General features: G+C 47.7%; 1 protein-coding gene across 9 annotated transcripts in view; it reads right to left on the bottom strand.

Moving 5' to 3' along the window:
- Positions 1-22883, bottom strand: part of Foxn3 (forkhead box N3) — a 396979-nt gene that overhangs the window by 155908 nt on the left and 218188 nt on the right. For all 9 annotated transcript variants that reach the window (XM_028886613.2, XM_028886620.2, XM_028886618.2 and 6 more), the window contains one exon: positions 8197-8309. In XM_028886613.2, the coding sequence (XP_028742446.1) occupies positions 8197-8309 (113 nt within the window). The remainder of the gene's footprint in view (positions 1-8196; positions 8310-22883) is intronic.

The following is a 22883-nucleotide window of genomic DNA, read 5'->3' on the forward strand; positions in this document are numbered from 1 at the left end:
AAGGAAACCACCTTTCTCACCTCACACTATAGCAAAAACAAAGTAAATGCCATCTTTGTTTTGGCGCAATTTTTCTTTCCCGAGAGTCTCTCTAGCACGGATCCCGAGTCCTTCCCCTCGTGGAAAGTGAGAGGTCTGACAACTGCACCAGGAAGTCGGCCCCATCTGCAGTCAGCTCCTCCCGACTTGAAAAGCCTCAGGTGCTCAGATGTGAAAGCTGCCAGGCCCTCAGCTGGGCTGTCTAGAGCAGCAAATAGACTCTAAGCAAATAGGAAAAGACTCCAGCCCCCCTCCGGGCTCCATCCACACCTCCACTTTCTTCTCGGGAGGCATCAGAAGCACACTGCGTCTTTGTTTTCCCTGGCTCAGGAGTGACAGCAGCATAGACTCAACAGACTCCTAACACGTCCGCTAAATACGAAGCGGCCACTGCAGGTCCCCCAGACTGCAGAGATGACAAAGTCACTCCAACCAGCTTGGCTCCCTGGGCCAGGAATTTTATTCAGTACCTGAGTAAAATAGACACCCTCGGCCACGCTGCTTACACATTCAGCTTCCAAGTATGCACACAGAATGAGATGCGATGAATGGGCCCAGTATTCATGAGATCCACCTAGAATCTAAAGGCTCCACGATAACACGGGCTGTTTTCCAAGTAAATAAAATGATGCCGCCCTGAATGGGAATTAAATGTACAATGCACAGCATACCCAAGGCAGAGTGCTGAGGTCAAAAATATTCTATGAGACCAACTCGCAAAACGTAATGGAAGTCAATAGATAATGAGATTTGATATGAAAATAAAATTATAGTCAACTAATGGATTTTAAAGCTCATACTGGGCAGCATAACTCTGACAAATAAGAGAGTGTTCCTATATTTGAAATGCTTCCCATTACCCACCCTCTCCAATTTTCCTGACAAAGTGAGACACACGTCTAGAAGCCCCAGTGCAGAGAACCCGGCAGTCCGATCCCATACCTATTTTACACTAGCACCACACTCGCCTACCAATTTAGCACGGTGAGGCTTCATATTGATTCTCAATTTTTTTAATATTCTTGTAAAAATGACTCTAAGAAAAAAAGTACCAGATGAAACATAACTTTCCAAATATGTAATCCCTCACCCTTTAAAATACAGTTTATACAAATATGTGCCCTGACAGCAAAGGGCATTCCAAGGACTAGTTATGATTTCCATCAGGTGTGGCGCTTACCATGAAGTAAGAGTGGGCTGCTGCTGTCCCTAACCTAGGTCTTCTCGTGTTCTTTATGTGTGAACAAACTGAAACTCAAAATAGCACAATGATCTCACAATTAAACTCCCTCAGTGCAAGGTAGGAAGACTGGAGTCCCTGCAGCTTCATAGTTCTGCTACCACACAGTATTTTACAAATTAGAAGGAAAGGCGTGTGTGTGTGTGTGTGTGTGTGTGTGTGTGTGTGTGTGTGTGTGTGTGTGTATGTGTGTGTGTGTTGTATCATCCTATCCAAGCAATGAATAAGTTATTTTTGCTGAGGGCAAAGTCAGCATTTTGAGTGGAGGAATTAACACCGTTAAGTTAACAAGCTTAACATTTTAAGGATTTACTGATCTCTTAATTGTCTGAAAGGATAAGTTTCCCAATCACCTCAAGAGCTCCCTTCCCCCTCCCCAGGCCTTTCCCAAGGGGCCATCACCAGTCCGAAGTCTTACCCCAGCAGCCAAGGCTATTTGCCTGGTGGGCCCTCTCAGGGTTCCACCAAAACAAACATGACCTCACACACTTAGCGGGATTACTCTGTCTAAAGAATTACAAAGCACGTGCACACAGCAGCAGGAAGGAGCCACTAGCACTCTGCAGAGTTAACATTAAAACAACCATTTTCACTAAGAACCTTAATATCAGAAAGGCCAAATGCTTGGGGAAAGCCACTAACATGGCTCCAAGTTAAATTAAATGGCTACAGAGACAGAGACGGGGAGAGAGATTGAGAGAGAGAGAGAACATAAAGAGCATGCCTGGGGTTTTACACACACACACACACACACACACACACACACACACACACACACACACACACACTGAGACAGGGTTTCTCTGTGTAACCTTGGCTGTCCTGAAACTCACTCCCTGTAGACCAGGCTGGCCTTGAACTCACAGATCTGCCTGCTTCTGCCTCCCCGGTGCTAGGATCAAAGGCATGAGCCACCACCCAGCTTCTTTATTATATTTTTTAAAAGTGAGAATAAAAATTTCTTGAAGTGTTTTCTACACACTACATTAAAACAAGTTCTAAGATACGGTGCCATTATTCTCAGAGTGATGATTTCTTAAGAAGTTATGGGAGGCATGATGGGAAACAAAGAAACCCTCAATCCACGTTTTTGACCACTCAGAACCCACCCATGACCAATCTGTCACAGTGACCGGAGATTGCTGAGACGCAGGGATTTCTGTGGAGCCTCCAGAAAACCCTACCGAGCTCACCAAGCCTGGCCCAAACACGATCACGTCCATTCTGTACAAACTGATCATGCAGGAAACGCAATAAACCACCCTGCCTGGTGCATCACACAGCCTGTTCCTCATCTGTGCTGAAGGAGTATCACAATGCTTGCCTGCAGACGGACTTTGGACTAAGGTGTCTAACTAATAAAAACACTACAGCAGATCCTACAACAATCTGCTGTCACAAACACCGTGGTAAGAGTGTCAACAGTTTCTAGGACATCAATTTAGCATTGAAACATTTAAACGCCACCCGATAAGGTCCTCAAATGATAAACGCTTGGTTCATCCACTGGGGAACTACCTTTTCATTTAACCATCAGACACGGAGAGAGGCAAAAAATGGGGGGGGGTGCAGATTTCATTTAAAAGTTGATGGGAAGCTGGCAAGATGGCTCAACAGCTAAAGAAAGGCACTGGTCACCAAGTTCAAGGACCTGAGTTCAATTCCTGGGAGCCATACGGGGGAAGAAACGAACTCCCCAAAGTTGTCCTCAGACCCCTATGCACATACACACCTATACACAAATTAAATAAATGTAACTCAGGTTGGTGGGAACACGGATCAGAACAGAGTACAGCTTCAGAAGGCACTCGCTCTGGCGGCATCTACAAGAAGCATGCCTATCCTCTCCCGAGAAGGGCTCCATCTAGGAAGGGCAGTCGTTCACGCTAAACAGTGAGTCAGCCCACTGTGCTTTCCAGAATCCAAAAACAACAGCCCCCCCTCCTCTGGAGGCCATGCTCACACCTGACCTTGGCAAAGGTGTGGAGACCTTGTGCAAGCTGATTTGGCCTTGGTCCCTGAACTCAGTCAGCCATGGGGACTCTACAAAGCACAGCTGAGCACCTCTTTCTTCACAGTGAGAAAGGGAGGGCCAGGAACGAACGTTAGATGACCACGACACCCCTCTTACGGCTCAGCAGATCCTACAAGGAGTGGAAGGAAGGAAGAAGCCCTGACCGTCGGCTCTTCAGTGGTACTGTGACTATGACAGAGAAGTCCTCAGACAACATGCTCAGGCAAGAACGGTTCGCCTCCTTACAGCAAGACCGATCTGGGTGTAAAAGCGATAGAATGAGCAAACTCAACTCATCTGTGTTTGGGGAGCTGGTTGTTTGGTTACGACAACTGGGGGGGGTTCCCACGTACCCCCATTCAGGTTCCCGTCATGCTAACACCCTGCGTTATTATGATACATTGATCACAACTAAGAAATCCACACAAGGACATTACTTCCAGCTGAACTGCACAGGTTAGCTGGCGTTGACTTTTTTCTGTCTGATGTCCCTTTTCTGTTCAGGGTCAGGTTTCCTACGGCCGTCACGGTGTCTCCCCAGCCTGCTCTAGTCTCCACAAAGTTCTCAGAAGACATTCCTTCTTTCTGATGACCTCAGCAGCTGTGAGGAATGCCAACTCAGTGTTCTGGAGACCATGCTGGTGGAGCACAAAGCTTTCCCTGAGGCTAAAACAGGCAAAAGGGTTTCAGCAGGAAGACCACCGTTTGGCTTGGAACTTACACATCCCCTCCACCCAGTAAGACCCACACGCTGAATGAAGGGCTAGTCCCTAGCTTGTGGCTGGGAGATGGCGGAGGTGGGGTCTACTAGAAGACAGTTGGGTAATGGGGGGAGGGGCATGATCTTGGGGGGAATATTGGAACTCCAGGCCGATTCCTGCCTCTTTCCTTCCTCCTTCCCTGCTCTGCTGCCCTACTGTCCTGAGGTAAGCAGCCTCCACTAACATGTACTCCTTCCACATGTATGTACAGGCTGCCACTTCCCTAAAGTAACACAGCCAAGGGACTACGAACAGAAATTGTGAGCCAAAAACATCTTTTGCTCCTTTTAATTATTTACCTGAGGCATTGTCACAGAGGCAGGAGACTGGCATCGGGTTAGGTGTGCCTGCTACCTTCCACCCAAGAAGAGGAGCTTAAAAATTATGTATTTTGATTTTCTTCTGTATATGGGATTTTGCCCTCACGTCTATCTGTGTACCGTGTGTGCTCAGTGCCCACAGAGGCCAGAGAGGCTTTGGAGCTCCTGGGAATTGAACCCGGGTCCTCTGGAAGAGCAGCCAGTGCTCTTAACTGCTGAGCCATCTCTCCAGCCCTAGAGGAGAGCTCTGACTGGTAGGCAGTGTTGCACACTATACACATCCTCTAGGACCCCTCTCTACAGTCCACTCTTTGCAAGACGTCCTTAGGCAGAACTATTCCCATCAATGACATGGAATTCTTCTCTATGGGATATTTAGCTCATTCATGTCTATAATCCGGGCTCACAGACACTTGTTTGATATTTCATTTATAATGCGATTAACATCACTCAGTCCGTTGTCCCACCCGTCCCAGGTGGTTCACACAAGCGATTTTAGGACGGTCCCAGTGTCCTCCAAGTCCCCTACTGCTTTGCATGTTCAACACACCCATACTTTCTGCTTCTCCAGAATGCTGAGGGTTGAACGAAACCTTCCTAAAATTCCTATTTGTAGAAGTCCTAGGCCCTAGTACTTCAGAATGTGACTGTATTTCAGATTCGTATCATTGGGGGTGTTAAAGTCACACGGTGGATAAGGTGGGCTCTTATTCATCAAAATGCTTAGTGTCCTCCAAGGAAGGACAAACTGAGAGAAGGCCATGTGAAGTGTAAGAATACCACAACTAGTCAGGAGGCCACCAGAGCAGGGGAGCGGGGAGGCAGCAGGGGCGCGGGGAGGCAGATCTTCTCCCACAGCACCAGAAGAAACCAGCCCTGCCAACCCCTTAGACTCCTGGCCACTGGGAGTGTGAGGCAACACATTTATGCTACTTGACTCACTCCGTGGTGGGACTCTGTCATGGTGCCCTACGTAAACCAATAAATTAATACACAGGCTAACATCACCTAGTTAGTTCTCTGCATTTCGGTTAAAAACAGTACTTAGCATAAAAAAGAAAGCGGGTGTAGAGGACCATTCCGACAAAAATCTTGGAAAACAGGTGCAAGCCGACATAATGCGATGTTTAGCATTACATTTGGATGGGAACAAGGTTTGGGGCAGTGTTTTCAGACGCCTTGATTTCCTACCGAGCTTCCAGCCACCTGCAGCGTGGCCCATTGCTGCTGCCAAGCACACCTGCCAGGGGCAGCAACAGCCACCCTTCTGGTATAATCACCATCTTCCCAGCATGCCAAGTACCAGCTCCGCGCAGTCAAACCCTTCCCAGTGACTCCACGGGGGAGCTGACAATGACCCCTTGAGTCACAGTGGACCTGGCCAGACCAGGTTAATTCAGCATTCTGGTATCTGTTTATGACTGGCTGTTCCACTTCCCTCTTCCCAAAGTCACATGGACAAGTGGCCCGGTGCATGGAAATTCGTTGCCAACGACTGGGCGTGGCCCAGCCTCAGTATGGTTTCACGCACTATGGGCTCCTCCAGCAAACTCTTTACAAAGGCATGGAGAGAGCAAAGTGCTCTCTGCTGGAGTCAAAACATGGAAGAGACAGGCTGGAATCTCACCTGTCACCTCACTCACCCAGTGACCTTGACGGACTTGAAATCTAAGCACTTGCATGGGTAACTAATGGAAAATCCACTGTGTCCTCCACCCTCAGGTAATTGGGAGAAAGGGAAGTTGGCTTTTACTATAAAAAAAAAAAAAACTCTGGTTCATCTGCATTTTTATGTTCATATTAAAACTCAAGTGAAGTCATTAGGCTATGCCCAGCTCACAATACCTCTGGCCTGAGTATCTTCCACTTGTAAACCCCAGAGCTCTGTTATAATCCTTCAAATTATTAAATAATTGTCGTGCTTCCCTTGGGGTCACATTTGGCAACAAGATACTGGCCTAAATGAACCCATGACACGACCCAGTGAATTACACTTACATTTTTAACGTGCTAGCAGCAAACGAGTGTGACATACTTCTAGGGCAGAAACTAGATAAACAAGTGGAGTGGGGGGTCAGAAACTGTGAAGATGGAAAATACTTCAGTAATTCGTGCCAGGCTCCCCACCAACCCCAGAGAGGAGCAATTCTCTACTCCAGTCCCAGTTTCCATTTCAGGAGTGGTTACCATCACAAGCAGAAAGCCAAGCATATGGCTCTGTCCTTCTGGACATTTCTACAATGTAGGCTAGGCTGCTCTGGAAAATCCCATTTTTTTCCTCCTACAGCTATATGACCTCAAGTTGTCATTTCAAATAAAGTATGCGTCCACTGATTTTTATGAACACAGACAAAAGCTGCTACAACCTTGGTTTCCCCCCACTCCTTAAAAAATACCCTTGTGAACCAACTGTAGTTGCTATGGAGGGTTATTTGTTTCTAAGGCAACAGCGTATATCTAAGTACTAATGGCCTGTCCTTTTGCCAGGCAACAAACAGCCTTGTGATGCAAGTGCACCTGTCTCAGCTACGCGTTACTATGGAGACACTCCAGTTGCTATGGCTACCATCACGCTAATCGCCTAGCAAAGGCAGACATACAGCAGTCTTCTCATAGAGCCCAGCTGCTCCTCCCGTCTCTTGCCGGAGACTGATTGTCTAGGGCCTGTGATGGAATGCACAAGAACTTCATTAATGCCACGTCAGAGGCTCACTTTGTATGCCCTCCTGCAGAACAAACATCAGAACAGAAAAATCTGCAAGTGGACTGTAAAATTCCCCAGGCTTCTGACATCAGGCCATTCCCAATTAACATAAAGGTCTACTCCGGGGCAATTGCTTTTAACTGGATAGTTACAAAAGAGATGTTGCCACATGTCTTTTAGAATTTCTTGGTAGGGGACTGGAAAGATGGATCAGTGATTAAGAGCACTGGCTGCTCTTCCAGAGGACCCAGGTTCAATTCCCAGCATTGACAGTGTGGCTCCAACCATCTGTAACGCCAGTTCCAGAGGATGTGATGCCCTCTTCCAGCCTCCAGACAGCAAGCGTGCAAGAACTCCACAGACATAAATGCAGACAAAATGTCCATACACATAAATACACAAAATAATTTTCAAAAACTTTCTTGGTAGGGTTGATGACAAATCCAAGCACCAAGAGTAGCTAAGACTCCACACTTTGAAATCTGGTTCTTTGTTCTATACGGCCCTTTCTTCTAATCTCGAGCTAACATGCTTCTTCAAACCATGACAATCTACTTAACGCCTTCCCCCCGTTATATATTTGTAAAAATGCACTCCTGACCTCAATCTCATGACAAACAGACATGTGAGGAGGAGAAGTGGCCACTGTTCTCACGGCAAACACTTGGTAACCACAACAAACCCATCACTGAGGAGCCTGTCTCCATGGAAACGGGATGACAACAGACGAGTGAGCCTTCGCTCAACATCTGTATAGTCAGGCCATGGGAAGGTGGTTGTCACCTGTTTGCCTCAACAAAATGTGACCCAGGGAGATATGGAAGCCATCAATTTCCCTTTGTAAATGTTTCTGCCCAGGAAGACATTCTTTCACCTACCTGGAAGCCTTCTGGAGACACATTCCCCTGGAGCAGCAGAAATGGTAAGCGTCACAGGAAATACATCAATGGATGTGGCTCCTAATCATACTTCATTTTTTTTCTCATTTATCTGTAGTTATTGTTAAAAATCTCATACAGCCTACTGAATTAGTTTGAGAGCCTGACTCTGATAGAATAACACAATTCCAGGAGACTTAAGAGAAGAAAAAAAAAAATCCGATAGTCCAATTTACTTACCTTTGATAAGCCTGAGGGGTGGGAGGTGGGTGGTAAGGTGTCTTTTTCAAAGCCTGAATTAGATTTTGTCTATACTCTGGGTCTATGCACCACAATGACCCTTTCCCAATACTCTGAAAAAAAAAATTAAAACGAAAATGTATTAATACAGTATTATTAATTGTATTACTACAGTACAGAGTATATATAAACACATAGCTCTACTACAGTTACTCTTAAAAGCCTCCTGTTATTTGGTAACAATTTCCCAGACCTGAATGTTGTCCTCTGACAACAGGACACCATAAAATGCTTGCCGCTCCTCTTTGCACTAAGTTGGACAATTCAGATGGTCATTCTGGTACAATAATACAGTTTTCGTATCTGAACCACCCAAATACAAGAATCTCTTACTTTTCAGTATGACTTTGGAAGAACATACATAGTCTCTTCCAAAAACATCTATAATTTGGCTGACATTCATGTTAAGAGTACTCAGACGACCTCAACACTCCGTTTCTGCTCTAGAAACCCCAGCTGTTGGAAACCACATTATACTGGCATGATTTTACAAAAATGGAAAAGTAATCCACTCATTGTTTTTGGGTCGTGTCCCTCCCCCAAACTTGTTCACAAAAGAACATTTATGCTTGGAATGGAATGTAAATTACCTTCCCCCAAGAAACAAAAGACTTCAGGCAACAATAGCAAACCTAAGCCAGAATCCAATGTATTCTTTATTTTTATTGGGGGGTGGGGGTGGTGTTCCCCTTAAGTTCACAGCAATCTGCTCCAGCCTCTAAGAATCTTTAGGAGAGGTCACACTTTAAAAGTGTAAATTGGCTAAAAGTGTTCCCCGGGGAGGGGAGAGGGGTGGGCTTCCCCTGAAGGCCACTTTTGGGTGGGCTGGAGGCGATTGGTCAAAGATCGGCAGCATGCTGCTTTAAGAGTGGGTGGGACTGGGCCGTAAATGGTGTCAGGAAGAGCAGCTTTCACTGCCCTGCTTCCAAGTGGGCCAGTGTACCCACACCACTTGAAAAGATCATCTGTAAATATTTACTGATTTGGAAAGAAAAGAGGATAATGACCTCGTCCCACACCCACCCAACCCAGCTTCCCAGGTAGCTTCTCTGATACTCCTCCACAGCTGTCTCCTCCAGGCTTAATGGTGGTGTCTTCCAATTCCAAAGTTCAGAAAAACAAACAAGAAAACCTTTTTTTTTTTTTTTTTTTTTTTTTTTTTTGTTTTTCGAGACAAGGTTTCTTTGTGTAGCTTCAGAGCCTGTCCTGGAACTCACTCGGTAAACCAGGATGGCCTCGAACTTAGAGATCCACCTGCCTGCCTCTGCCTCCCAAGTGCTTGGACTAAAGGCGTGCGCCATCACTGCCCAGCTCAAGAAAACCTTTAACACAAGGAGGAAAGTACAAGAAAACCCCACCGAAGGACCACTAAAGCTAAGCCATTCCAAAAATATTTGAAGATTTTTTTTTCTATACTTCAGTTATCCCTTCACCAAATTGCTCTCTTATAAACCTCACACACTCAAAGCACACGTTAGGATAATTCTCAAGTCTTAGGAACAGCAGCACAATTAGAATGAACTGTTTCTGGTGTACTGGGGACAGGAGAGTCCTATAAGCCATGGTCAAAGAAACCACCCCAGTCACCCAGTCCCAGAGCGTCTATGCTAAAGACATACATGCAGGCTTTAGTCATCTGGGCAATTATAGACCCAAAACTCATCAGCCTACACAGCCTTTCTTTTCATGCTCACAACTGTAAGTCTGGTACAGTTCAAAGGGCTTGACCCAGCCTTTCCAAGGAGAGCAGACACTGGATCCCCCATTTCTTCCCATGGAAAAAGCTGAATGGTGTACTTTAAAGAAAGCCACAAGGCAAGGAGGAGTGGGCAGGTGTGGGGAGGGCTGGGAGGACCTCTGGGAAGACATTGAAATAAAAGAAGCCACCAAAGCAGGCTAGCTCTCAGCAGTGGGAGGACTGGCCTGACCCTCTTCAAAGGCTCCCAGTGGAGCCCATGGCCAGGGACCAGTGCATCGGAGTCTAAGCTATGGATGCCTAAGCTATGGGAAGGTCACAGTCAAAGTTCAACAGAAACACTTCTGCAAGGAGATGGTCCCAGATGCAGGAGCCCAAGGGCCTTTGTTTTCATCGAGATGGCTTTCCGGGCAGGGCAGTGTAATCTTTCACCTGAAAACACTCACAACAAAGCAATCAGGACCCAACCAGCCTTCTGGGGTAAGTAAGTATAAGCCAGGAATGTGGTTCTCCCAATCCCAACTCAAGTATCCTGTTTATGATGCTGTGATACCATTTAAAGATTAGATGGAATAAACCCCACATTTGTGCAGGAAAATCCCCCAGTAAGTGATCCAGCTCCTGAGAAGGAGGAGGCTGAAAAACAAGAATGGGTAGTCTGCAGCCACATAACCATTCCTGTGTGGCCATGGACAAGTCATGGTATCAGAGAAAGTCCTGGCTCTCTCACTGGTGAGAGACAGGCAAACCCAGGGATGATGTGATTTAAAAAACAAACAAACAAACAAACAAACAAACCCTAACACAGTGGCCATGCCTGCAGGCACCCAAGAAATAAGTGACAGGTTAAGGTATTGAAGAGATCGTAACAACAAGAACATGTCTGACTAGACATGTTCCATTACATTAAATCTGAGGGTTGTTTTTGTTTTTAAGTTCAACAGTGACCTGGGAAGAGTTCTGTATGTTGGTAAGATTTTTAGTATTCTAACATAACCCCTTTCATCACTGTATCTGCCCCCTAGGCACCCCCTACTCCAATCTCTGGCCACTGTGACTTCTTTATGCAGAAAGTCAACACCACTGACAACCACCCAGCTTCTACAACTTTCCTTTTTTGAAAAGGATCATGACCATCAAACTCACGTTTCCAACTTTAGTCAGTACGCGTACTAGTGTTCATTAACAATCTCAGGCTTCGGATCCTAAGATAAGAAATCCTAAGGATCCTTTGGACTCCGCTGAGGTCTGGGATTGCTAGTACTTTGAGTTTTAGGGGAGTCTGACTGTTTTTCTGACCAGACAAGCACTGATTGAAAAGTAGTAAGATACACTAAGACAGTGTGTCTTCCACCGAGAAGTGCAGGCATTCCAAAGAAGAAGAGCTCAATGCAATGCTTCCTGGGTACGTACCCACGGGGACTCTCCAAAGCCTCTGATGGCTCTAGGGTGAAGCATCAATCACAGACCTTGGGGTTCAGAGCAGTGGGAGGGCCAGGACACCTCATTTCCAAGCCTTCTCTTTGGTGTCATGTGGCAACTCATGTGGTTTAGTTAAGAACTTCTCAGATGGTAAAGTCCTTTTCAGACCCTTTCCAAGATCAAGGCCTCTCCCAACAGTAGTAACAGACACACTTAATGTGGTACTAGAGGCTGAGCTGGGGAGTGTGGTCATAGAGACCTTGTTTTTTAAAATGACAGGGAACTGGGTGTGTTTCTCACATGCCATTTCTGGGGATGTTTCCAACATTACCCAACCTCATTAATGACTGGTCAACCAACATTCGTTTGCTTGTTCATTCACTCATTTCTTCCTCCCTTCCTATTTAGCTACCTGCCAGTCACTGTGGAGGAGACATTAGGAATAAAAGTCACACGAAAAGGTGGCTGCCTTCATGCAGCTTGTATTCCAGAGAGGAAAAACATGAGCAGTGTAAAAATGAACAACTTAGATGGGAAGGAAAAGTGAGGGGGCAACAACTGTGGGGGATGCGGGGATTGGGGGTGTCAAGGGGGACTGTGCAGGGAAGTGTAGATCAGGGTCAGTTTCCAGGTGTGAGCACCACAGGCATGGAGTCATGTAAGGGCAGAGGAGGAGGAGCAGGGGGAGAAAGGACGCAGCTTCAGAACGCGTTTTGGAGAACTAGATGGGTATGAGAACGGATTCAAAGTGCCAGGGAAAGCAAGAGTGGTTTGTCATAACTGACCAGGTAGAAGACGAGAGAAGGGAGAAATCCAACACGCCGTTGACAACATAACCTTTGACCCCCAGTAAATGTACTGGTTATGGTATTTGTAAGAACTTACTGGGCACCGGAATGTAGCTCGGGTGGGTTCGATCCCCCGTACTAAACAAAACCACGTGTGCTGCTGCCCACCCACCTGTGACCCCCGCACTGGGAAGTGGAGGCAGCGCACCGAGAGAGCAGGGTCTCCCTTGGGTACAGAGCTGGAGGCCAGCACAGCTACAGAAGGCCCTGTCTCACCCAGAGCAGAAGGCAGGGAGGGGGAACTCGGGCCACCTATCTCCCCCAGCCGTACCCCCCCTGACCCGAGCCCTGCAGCCGAAGCCATGAGCACAGAAGGCAGGTCTGAAGTGGCCTGACTGAGGGTTACACTGTCAACCGGCCGCTCCTCTGCGACAGGGTTTGGTAAACTTTCCGAAGGGGCCAGAGGGAATCTTTCCATCTTTGAAGTCCACGGTCTCTGTTGTTGACAACGCGGCTCCACCCTGGCAACCGCGACAAACACAAAAGGAAGCCGGGCTGTAACCATCGAGTGTGGCTCTGGGTGCAAAGGCCCAGGGCGCACCTGGCTGCCCGCTGCTGCCCTGCAGTCCCACACTTGTATCCAGGTCCAACTCGAAAGCTCTGTGGCTCTGGGAACAGAAGGGCCCAGGTAAGGGGGCTTCTGAGGTTGAGAGATTTGGGCTGGTCCTTCTGGATTGAGGGGGGAACGGACATCAATGGGGATCTAAGTCAGATGCTCCCAGACGGGGAAGCAGGGCAGGGCACCTGTAGGGAGGAGAAGGAGGGGAGATGTACAGACACACACTAAAAGTCATGCTCATCAGTAAGGAGGCCACACATGATGAGCGGGGCTGTGCCTTGCTGCACTGTGTACCTGGGTAGCGCAACTTACACGCCTTCCTGACCAAACTACGTCCCCAGAGGGCCTATCATCCTGGGTTTGGGGTTTGCGTCCCCCCCACTGACGCTGATTTTCCTGGGGTCTGGTAAAGTGAGTGAGAAGCACATCACTCAGTAGGGTTTCAGAGGGTAGCCCTTAAGCTTGGCTGGCATGGAAACTAGAGTCCTAAAGACTGGAGTCCAAGTTTTATTTCAACGTCTCAGCTGTGTGACCCTGGGCAAGGTACGGAACTGCTCTGTGCTTCAATTTCCTGGTCTCTAAATGGGATTGCCGTCACAACATCTGCTTCTTGGAGCTGTGGCTGAGGAGGAATGAGAGAGTACTGGGCTTGGCACATAGCAACAGTTATCAGCTCCTGTTACTAGGAAGGTAATGCAAAGCTAAATGGCCATCTTGTCAACACCGTGCTCCAAAACACACAGGGACTGCCCAGAAGAAGCCGGTAATTGTTAAAGCTGTGAAATAATGTAAATCTCATTAATCCCCCACCCCTCCTCACTCTGTCACAGAGCTGGGAAGCTGGCTAAATGGTCAAGCACTCACGGCCCAAACATGAGGCGGGGAGTTTGGCTTTCCTGAATCCGGGTGAGCATGAGGGACAGTAGCCATACTGGTGAGCACTGGGTTCAACTGAGACCTTGCCTCAACAAATAACATGCCAAAGCACCCATGAAAGATGCCCAAGATTATCGTCAGGCAGGCCCTGCATGCGTGTACCCCACACACGTGCCCATACATATGCAAACAGAGATCCACACGTACACAACACAGATCTACCTATACATGAGAAACGAAGCATAATCACACATAGCTGTCTGTCTGATGTTATACTCTCCATCATCGGCCTAATGGACTCCATGCACTGTGCATGGAGACGGAAGGGGAAAGGAATGGGTGGAAGTAGATCAAACGTCAAGAACCAGCCAGTCACAGTCAGGACAGTCGGGAGAGCTTCAGAGAAGCTCGGTCTTCTCGCCCCTCGGGGCGCGTGTGGCGGTTCTGGGCTTCCTATCAAACGTCTCTGCTCCCAAGAGGGCCATGCAGCCCCTCCTGGACAGGGTGAGGAGAAGCCTGGCTCAGAGGAGAGAGCAGAGGGCAGAGATGAGAAGAGGTGCAGAGCCAGGCTTAGGATAGAGTTGGGTGGTTCTGGGCGCTGTGCTCTCTCTAGGGAGGCGTCCTTACACATAGTTGCAAACCATAAAGTTCACTCGTTTGTCACCAAGGAGCTTTCTAGAGGGGCCTCAGCTGACATTTTTATCATGCTGCCATGCCTTACAACGTGTACAAACTTTGCCCAGGGTCAGGGAGGTTAAAGGTCTTCTGGACCAGTCCAGTGCATTTTACCCTGGTCGCTAACTAACCTCCGGGGACCACCAGGCTACAACACAGCTTCCTCTCCCCAACTCCTGGTTCCTCCCCATACACAGACCAGCTCACACTCAGCTCCTCAAGTCCAAACTGCCAGGCAGCTGGGGAAGGGGTCGGTGAGCAGAAGTGGTGCCCTCAGAGCCCAGGCCCCAGATAACCCAAGCTTGCCACTGCACATAGACTTTAGTGAACCACATCCCCATCACACACACACACACACTTCCACTGCATACAAACTTTAGTGAACCACACACAACCCGTCACACACACTTTACAGCACATGAATCCCACACACTTCCACAGCCCGAGCAAAGTGTGTTTCTTGGGCTCCTCTGGAAGCAGGCCACTTAACCATCATTTGTACAGAACAACGGGGCAAGAGATGCTGGGCAGGGTGTGGAGACCCTGAGGAGGAATCCATTTTCCTAGTGCAGGACCTCAGAGGGAGGCAGGCAATAAACTATAAAGGATTACCTATGCTGGCCAAAGGAGGCTACAGGACCATCAAGCAGAGAAAAGATGAGGCCTGAGGGAGGAAAACCTTCCAACTGCACAGAGCATGCGCACATACTCAGCTCACTCCTAGCCCCTGCCCCCACGGCACTGATGCTCCTAGCAATCTCTCTGTGGCATGGAATGTAGTTCCGAGGTTGGTACAATCTTCCAACGGGTTGAGGGACAACCACCTTATGCCTGTGTGTCTGTAAGAGGGGACCAAGAGTGAGACCAGAGCTTCTCTAGAGAACATTCCAGGAAGGAGGCTCCCCATGTCGAGGGAATACACCTGTGTGGTTCCTGTCCATGCTGCTCAGATACTGTGTTACCTGGGGTGGAGGCTGGGGGACACCATTGTCTTTTTGGACTCCCATTTCCTCATCAGCATCTCAGAGATAGTCTCCCTGATCCTCACTGTGATGAAGCCATACACAGTGCCCCCGGCACTGCACCTGGCCCGGACGGGAAGCAGGTCCATGTAACTTCTCTGGACACACAACACTGGGGAAGCGGGCAGGGATAGAACAGGGAAAGGTCATTCTAACAAACGACCATGATGTCCAGATGTGGGCCTCAAGGGACATGGGAAGAACCAAGGTGAGATCCCTCAGCACAGGACAGACTCCCGGGAGCACTTGCGGTCCATCTACAGTTCTATTGGCTACAGTCTAAAGACACTGGGGAAAACCTTTACATTTCAAAACCACTGGGAAAATCATCTCGGAAATTAGCCAAGAACATGAAAGAGGGAAGCAGGAGGGAGAAACACAATGATGCAGAGAAATTTTGTCTTGAGAAGTCAGTGCCCCTTTCTGTAACGAACAGGCAGTTGTTCTAGAAGCAGAAGATGAAACATTCCAGCTGGGTGGAGTGGATCACACCTATAATCACATAGGCAGGTGGAACTCTCCAAGTTCGAGACCAGCCTGGTCTACATAACAAGTTCTAGGACAGACAACATTTACCTAGAAAGACCTTGACAAGGGAAAGGGGTTGGGGTGGGGAAGCAAAGCAAAACAAAGATCCCTTGAGCATTCATCTAAACTTCCAGATAGTTTGGAGAGGTTTTTTTTGTTGTTGTTTTTGTTTTTTTAACCAAAAACAGAAGGAATAGGGAAGAGACATGCTTCTCATTTAACACACTGTCCTGAGAGCCAGGATATTGCTGTAGGGAGCAGGGAGACCAGCCCCTCAGCAAGGGAGGTAGGATATCTTGACCCAGGCAGCCCCAGGGCACAGATGTGTCCTCCAGGTACCAGAAGAGAAACGCTGCCACTTCTGCCCACAGACACTCTATGACTTTAGATGGATGGCACCTCTCAAGTGTCACCTGTACCACATGCAGACCCATGAGCTCTGTGGTGCCTCCAATGTCTAGCTCCTAGCTCTTTCAGAGGCTCACTCGAAAGCCCTAAATGACGCCTGTTCACTGCAGGTACCTGGCTTGTGGGAGAGGTGGGTAGGAATTCTTTGAATTCTTATAGTGAAGGTGTGTGGGTGTGTGTGTGGGGGGTATCTGTGTGTTAATCTATGCAGGAAGAATCAACAACCTCCTTGCATTAACACTTAAGTAAAACCAAAATAATTCCAAGATTTGATTAAAACCAAATTAATCTCTAGCAAGAACCCAGCTAGCCAGCCATTTCTCTACCAACCACCAATGTTACTGCCTGAGGGTAACAGCAGACCTATGAGATGACATCTGCATCTGCACACATGGATGGACACACACATGGACACACACACACACAAATTGTAAAATAATATTAATTTTGCAATAATAAATAATAAATACAATAATAAAGACTGGCAAGATGGCTCCACGGGTACTCACTGACACACCTGAAGCACGGAGTTCAACCCTGGGTCTCCGTGGGAGAAGGAGAGAGCTGACTCCTTCTGGATGTCCTCTGACCTTCACACACATGCACACAATAAATAAACAAACATAATACAAATATATGTACTATGGGCTGTTCTACATATGGGCTTTCTCTTTGGTAATAAGGCTGGTCAGCACTACACTTAGCAGTCCTTCTTGCTACGTAGCCCAGGCTGGCCTGAAACTTGCAAGCACATTACAAAGAGAATAAACGGCGGAATCAAGACCTAGGTCTGGGGGCTATCAGATGGCTCAGTGAGTGAGGGGCCTGCTTCCCACACCTGTTGACCAGACAGTGAAGCCCAGAAGACACATGAAGGAGAGAACCAGCCAGGCAGTGGTGGGGCACACGCCTTTAATCCCAGCACTCGGGGAGGCAGAGGCAGGTGGATCTCTGTGAGTTCGAGGCCAGCCTGGTCTCCAAAGTGAGTTCCAGGACAGCCAGGGCTAACAAGAAAAATTCCATCTTAAAAAACCAAAATAGTGGAGAACCAGCTCTTACACAGTTGTCTGACCTCTACACGTGCGCTGTGACACACATATACATACATCCACATAAAATAATAAACCCCACCCCAAAAAAATTAAGTTCTGTATTTGATCACTTTTCCCTGCTTTTTTATAGTTTAAAAGGTAAACTGACTTAAAGCTAAGAGATGTGAAGAGTAAAATTTAGCACTCACCCCACTTACTCATAAAAATCCTGGTTAGTTTTAGAACTTAAAGACCCAGGAAAGGATGTGATGACGCGGCCGGATGAAGCGGAGTGGGGGGGAGCCAGGCTCTGGCTGACTCTGCACTCTCTCCCGCACCTCCACCAGCTTTCAGGTGACTCAGAAACTGCAATAATATTTTATGAGGGCAATTACAGCGGCTGGAGTCTGGCATACACAGACACCCCTGGATAACACAGACACCCCTGGATAGATTACAACCAGCTCTCCCAGGACCACTTTATCTTTTGGTTACCCATAGTTACTCATTTATTTTTAAATGTTCCAGTGTGATCTTATCTAATCGGCACATATAATTTGATCACCTTATTTCCAAAACTAAAGGTTGCCAGAAGCACCTGGCCAGGTTCTAAGTGCTAGTGACGGGCGTGCAAGGAAAGGGAAGCCGAACACTTAGCGCTTTTGGCTTTATAAAAAAAAAAAAAATCACAGGACCTGAGCTCTGAATCAAAGTCACTGGGCTGCATGCTTGTCTTCAGGGAGTGACCGTGGCCCACTGATAACCACAGACACACCCTCCATCACCTTCACCAAGACCTCCCTGGGAATTCCTGAGCTCTGGATCCAGCTCTCAGCCACAGCATCCTGCTAAACTACTAACCCCACTTTTATGGAGAAACTGCCTTTTCAGTGACTTTTAAGTTCCAGCCCAGGTATTCTAGCAGTGAGGGGCAGCCTTCAGTTCAGTGTCTGCAAATGGACCTCATCTGTGTGGCACCACAGCTCTAAAGATGGATCTGAAAGCACCCAGGACCCAAGTAGAGGAAAGCTGAAGAGCCAAATAACAGGCTACGGTTAGAGATTCTTTCATTTCTTCTAAGTCTTGGTTAAAACGGACGAAGCCAAGGAAAGAAGTGAGCTGCCAAAGTGGAAATCGGGGAGGCTAACAGCCAGTCCCAAACTTCAAGGGGGACATGAGCCTTAGCTATGGCCAACACAGAGGGAAGAGAGTGGATGAATCCTACAGTTGATGCTAAGGGATTGGTACCTACCTGGAAGGCCTTAGCTACAGCCAACACACGAAGGAGATGGAAGAGAATGATGAATCCTACAGCTGATGCTAAGGGGGAGGTGTGTACCCAGAACACCACTTCACTTGGCCCTAAAACAGCTCACCATGCAGTGTAGAGGCCTGAGCTTCCACACTCACTGACTTAAAAGCTATCATGTGCTGGTCAGCCACCTCCAAAACCTCCCCTGTCGGGGCATGCTTTATCTCCCAGAGGCCTATTTTGGAGAATTTAAAAGACAAACAGCCCCAAGCTCCTACTATATTAGTTACTTTTCCTGTGTCAGTGATAAAATACTCGGAAGAAAGCAACTTAAAGGAGACGGGGCATACTGGGCTCACAATCCACCACAGCAGAAAAAGCCAGGGCACACTGGTTTGAAGCAACTGGTCACATTGTGTCCACAGTCTGGAAGCAGAGAGTGATGGATATTTGTGTCCAGCTTGTTTTCTTCTTTTCATGCAGTTCAGGACCCAAGCTCTGGGAATGGTGCCTCTCTTTTAGCCTGACTCTTTTAAGGTGGGTTTTCCTACTCCATTAATCTAACCAAGATAATCTCGGCTGGGCGATGGTGCACACCTTTAATCCCATCACTGGGGAGGCAGAGACAGGCGGATCTCTGAGTGGGATCCAGCCTGGTCTACAGAGAGAGTACCAGAATAGCCAGAGCTATACAGAGAAACCCAGTCTCTAAAATCAGCAAACAAAAAAGAGATAAAAACTCACAGACTTGCCCAGAGGCTAACCTAATCTAAATAATCTCCCAAAGGTGTGCCAAGGAGGCATGCCTTCTAGGAGACTCTAGATCCAAGGGAGTTGACAGTATGAATAACCCTTGCCTTCTCACACATGCTACCTACCTGTGAGTCCTGCTGCTGAGGGCTACCAGCATCAATGCTGGCTGACTTTTCAGAGTGAGAACCAAACCAGCCACATGGAGATTCACCTAGACTCCATCTGTGAGATCCTAACATGGCCAGACCAGTTGGACAACGCACCGGCTTGTCAATCTCTAGGAGCTCACCTGAGAACTCATCGCAACCGGAGGAGGTACAAAGAACAGACGGCCCTGAAGGCTCATCCCTTTGACTGACAGCTGACAGTCACCCTGGGTGTCCCAATGGCAAATGGAAGGCTGGTGAGAAAGGCTTCCAAAATTCAGCCCACATTTCAGATTATCTATGCGAATTTTATGGAAGGAATATTGAGTGCCCTCTGTATATTGCCACGCCTAGTAAATCTCAGCTCTGCTTACAACTCAGATGTGCACACTTTCAATGGGGGCAGCAAAGGGGCTTCAAAGAAACAGCAGCTGTGATTCCATTAACATTAACTGACCGGGCGCCCCGTGCACTCTCCAGCATCTGACATTTGTTATTTCACTTAATTCTCCCAGCCAGCCTAGGAGGCGGGGAGTATCGGGATAAGGAAATGAAGGCTCAGACAGGCTAACACACTTGCCTGAGGTCACTAAAAGCAGTATGAAACTAGAAGCTGGAACTCACCACCAAAACACACCGTGACAGACACCACAATCAGGCAGTAGCCAGCTGCACTACAAACACATGCCACATTTTAAAGTCACAATTAATGTTGGATGGACCACTATAATAAGCAATGGACATCCCAGAATAGGAATGTCACACACAAGCTCATTCTGATATGTGGAACACACACACACACACACACACACACACACACACACACACACACACACACACGAATTCCTTTAGTCAACTGTTTCTGACAAAAAAAAAAAAAATCAAGCCTATGACACTGACGTCCTCACTGCTGTATTCTATTTGTGTTGCTGGCATGTGACCATCTCTCTGCAGAAACATCACCTCTCCTCTTATGGGACAAATTCTGAACAGTGATCACACACCTCAAGTGAACCTAAAAGACTCCATGAAGCAACCTGAGCAGGTTTTAAAAGCATTTATAGCCACAAAAGCCAAGCCCTGTAAGGAGGGAAACCTGGCCCCGATCATGGTCGGCAAGAGGCAGTGGCAGGATTCAAGGCTGCAGCCCCAGGTTAGCAATGTGAGAGAACTCAGCCTGGCCACAAACATTTCCAATTATGTGTGCATGGTTCCCAAGGTTCTCAGATCTGCATAAAGGGCTATACCAAGATAAACCACATGCTGAAAGGTGGGAACAGCTTGTATACACCTGCCCTGATCCTGATGAAACCTTTCTGTATTCTCTTGGCAAGAAATGTCTCTTATTTAAAAAAAAAAAAAAAAAAAAAAAAAAAGCAATGCCCAGAAAATGAAGGAGAGAAAGCCACAGTCCAATATGGTTCTTTCAGAATTACCTAGAGTAAAGGTAGTGGCACATACCTGTAACACCAGCACTAGGGAGGCAGAAACTAGAAGACCAAGAGTTCAAAGTCATCCTTAGCAACATATCAAATTTGAGGCTGGCCTGGGCTACATGTAGCTTGTCTCAAAAAAGCACATGGTGGGGGGGGGGGTTGTCCAACAAAACACCTAGAATTGTCTAAACTGGACCTGACTGGCTGAGCTATAGTGCTTGCCGTGAGAGCCTAAAGGCCTGCATCTGACCCTCAGCACCCACATACAAAGCATAATCCCAGCGTTGGGGAGGCAGGGGCAGGGAGGATCCCTGGGTCGCTGGCCAGTCCAGCAGAATCACTGATCTCCAGATTCAGTGAGCTCCTATCACAACAAGACAGCGAACAGCAGAGGAAGCCCCAACATCTATCTCTGGCCTCCACACACGTCAACGTGGGCTGGGGAGATGGTTCACATAAAAAGAGCTTATAAATTCAAATCCTTGAACCCACCTTAAAAAGCTAGATGTAGCTAGGCGGTGGTGGCCCATGTCTTTAATCCCAGCACTTGGGAGGCAGAGGCAGGAGGATCTCTGTGAATTCCAGGCCAGCCTGGTCTACAGAGCGTGACCCAGGACAGGTTCCAAAGCTACATGGAGAAACCCTGTCTCAAAAAACCAAAAAAAAGAAAAAAGAAAAAAAACTAGATGTGACCCCCATATGCAAGTGCCTGTAATTGAGGGGAAACACACACACACACACACACACACACACACACACACACACACAGAATCAATGGGTCTTTTGCTGGCCACTAGTCTAGTTTGAGGTTTAGTGAAGACCCTGTCTTAAAGGAATGAGAGAGTGATAGGGCAGGACACCTGACATTCTCCTCTAACATCAGGGTCGTGCATTTACACATGCACATGCATGTGTGCGCACACACACACACATGCACACACACACACACACACACACACCCCACACCAAACACTCCCCCACATACACTATATCCCACATACTGTACACACACACACACAACATACTGCACACACATACCACATACCTAACACCCCCCACATACACTACATAACACACACACACACAGAGCACTCAGCTCTCAGGAAAGGGGTCCCTGGCCTGGGGGGTGGGGTGCACACACAATAGCGAGGACAGGAATGACACTTTTGATAAGTAACATACAAATTCAGCACTTACAAATGCATACATATGTGAGCCACCATTCTCAATCTTGTATGAGACAAAGGACACAAATGCCCATGGAGTGCTCTGACTGTGCAACCTAACCCACCACACCAACCACAAAACAGCGCGTCTACTTCGGTGGGCTTTTCCTCCTGTGGCAGCCCCGAGAATAACCTTCAGCACACGGCACACTCCAGGATGGTAGAGTCTTGACCAGTTAGTCTTGGTGATTTGACAAGGTCTGTATTAGTCACTTTATGCATTATCAAGACAAAATACTTCCTAAAGGAGGGAGGGGCTTAGATTGGCTTAGAGGGTACAGTCCACCGTGGTAGGAGAGTCACAGCAGCAGGGGCATGAGGTGGCTGGTCACACAGCAACCACAGTCAGGGAACAGAGAGTGAATGCTGGTGCTCAACAGCCCTTTCTCCTGATGGAGCCAAGACCCAGACCATAGAGCGGTGTGTCAACAAGTAAGGTAAATCTTCCCATCTCGATTAACCCAATCTAGACAGTCCCTCACAGGCCTACCTAGAGGTAGGTGTATCTCCTAGGTGTTCTAGAGCCTGTCGCATTGGCAATTCACATTGGCAATCCACATTAGCCACCACAGGGCCTCATCCAAGGTCAGGGTCACCTAGCACAAGAAAGTTCTTCTTAGAGTGTAAGATGCTCATGTTTCACAAAAGCTAGCTCTGTACTCTCCCCCACAAAGCCAGCTAGGGAGGGAGGGAGGGAAGGAGGGAGGGAGGGAGGGAGGTTGGTTGGTTCTTCTTTGGGAAAGAGCCTT

This window comes from Peromyscus leucopus, chromosome 14, assembly GCF_004664715.2.
Source record: "Peromyscus leucopus breed LL Stock chromosome 14, UCI_PerLeu_2.1, whole genome shotgun sequence".
NCBI classification, from domain to species: domain Eukaryota; kingdom Metazoa; phylum Chordata; class Mammalia; order Rodentia; family Cricetidae; genus Peromyscus; species Peromyscus leucopus.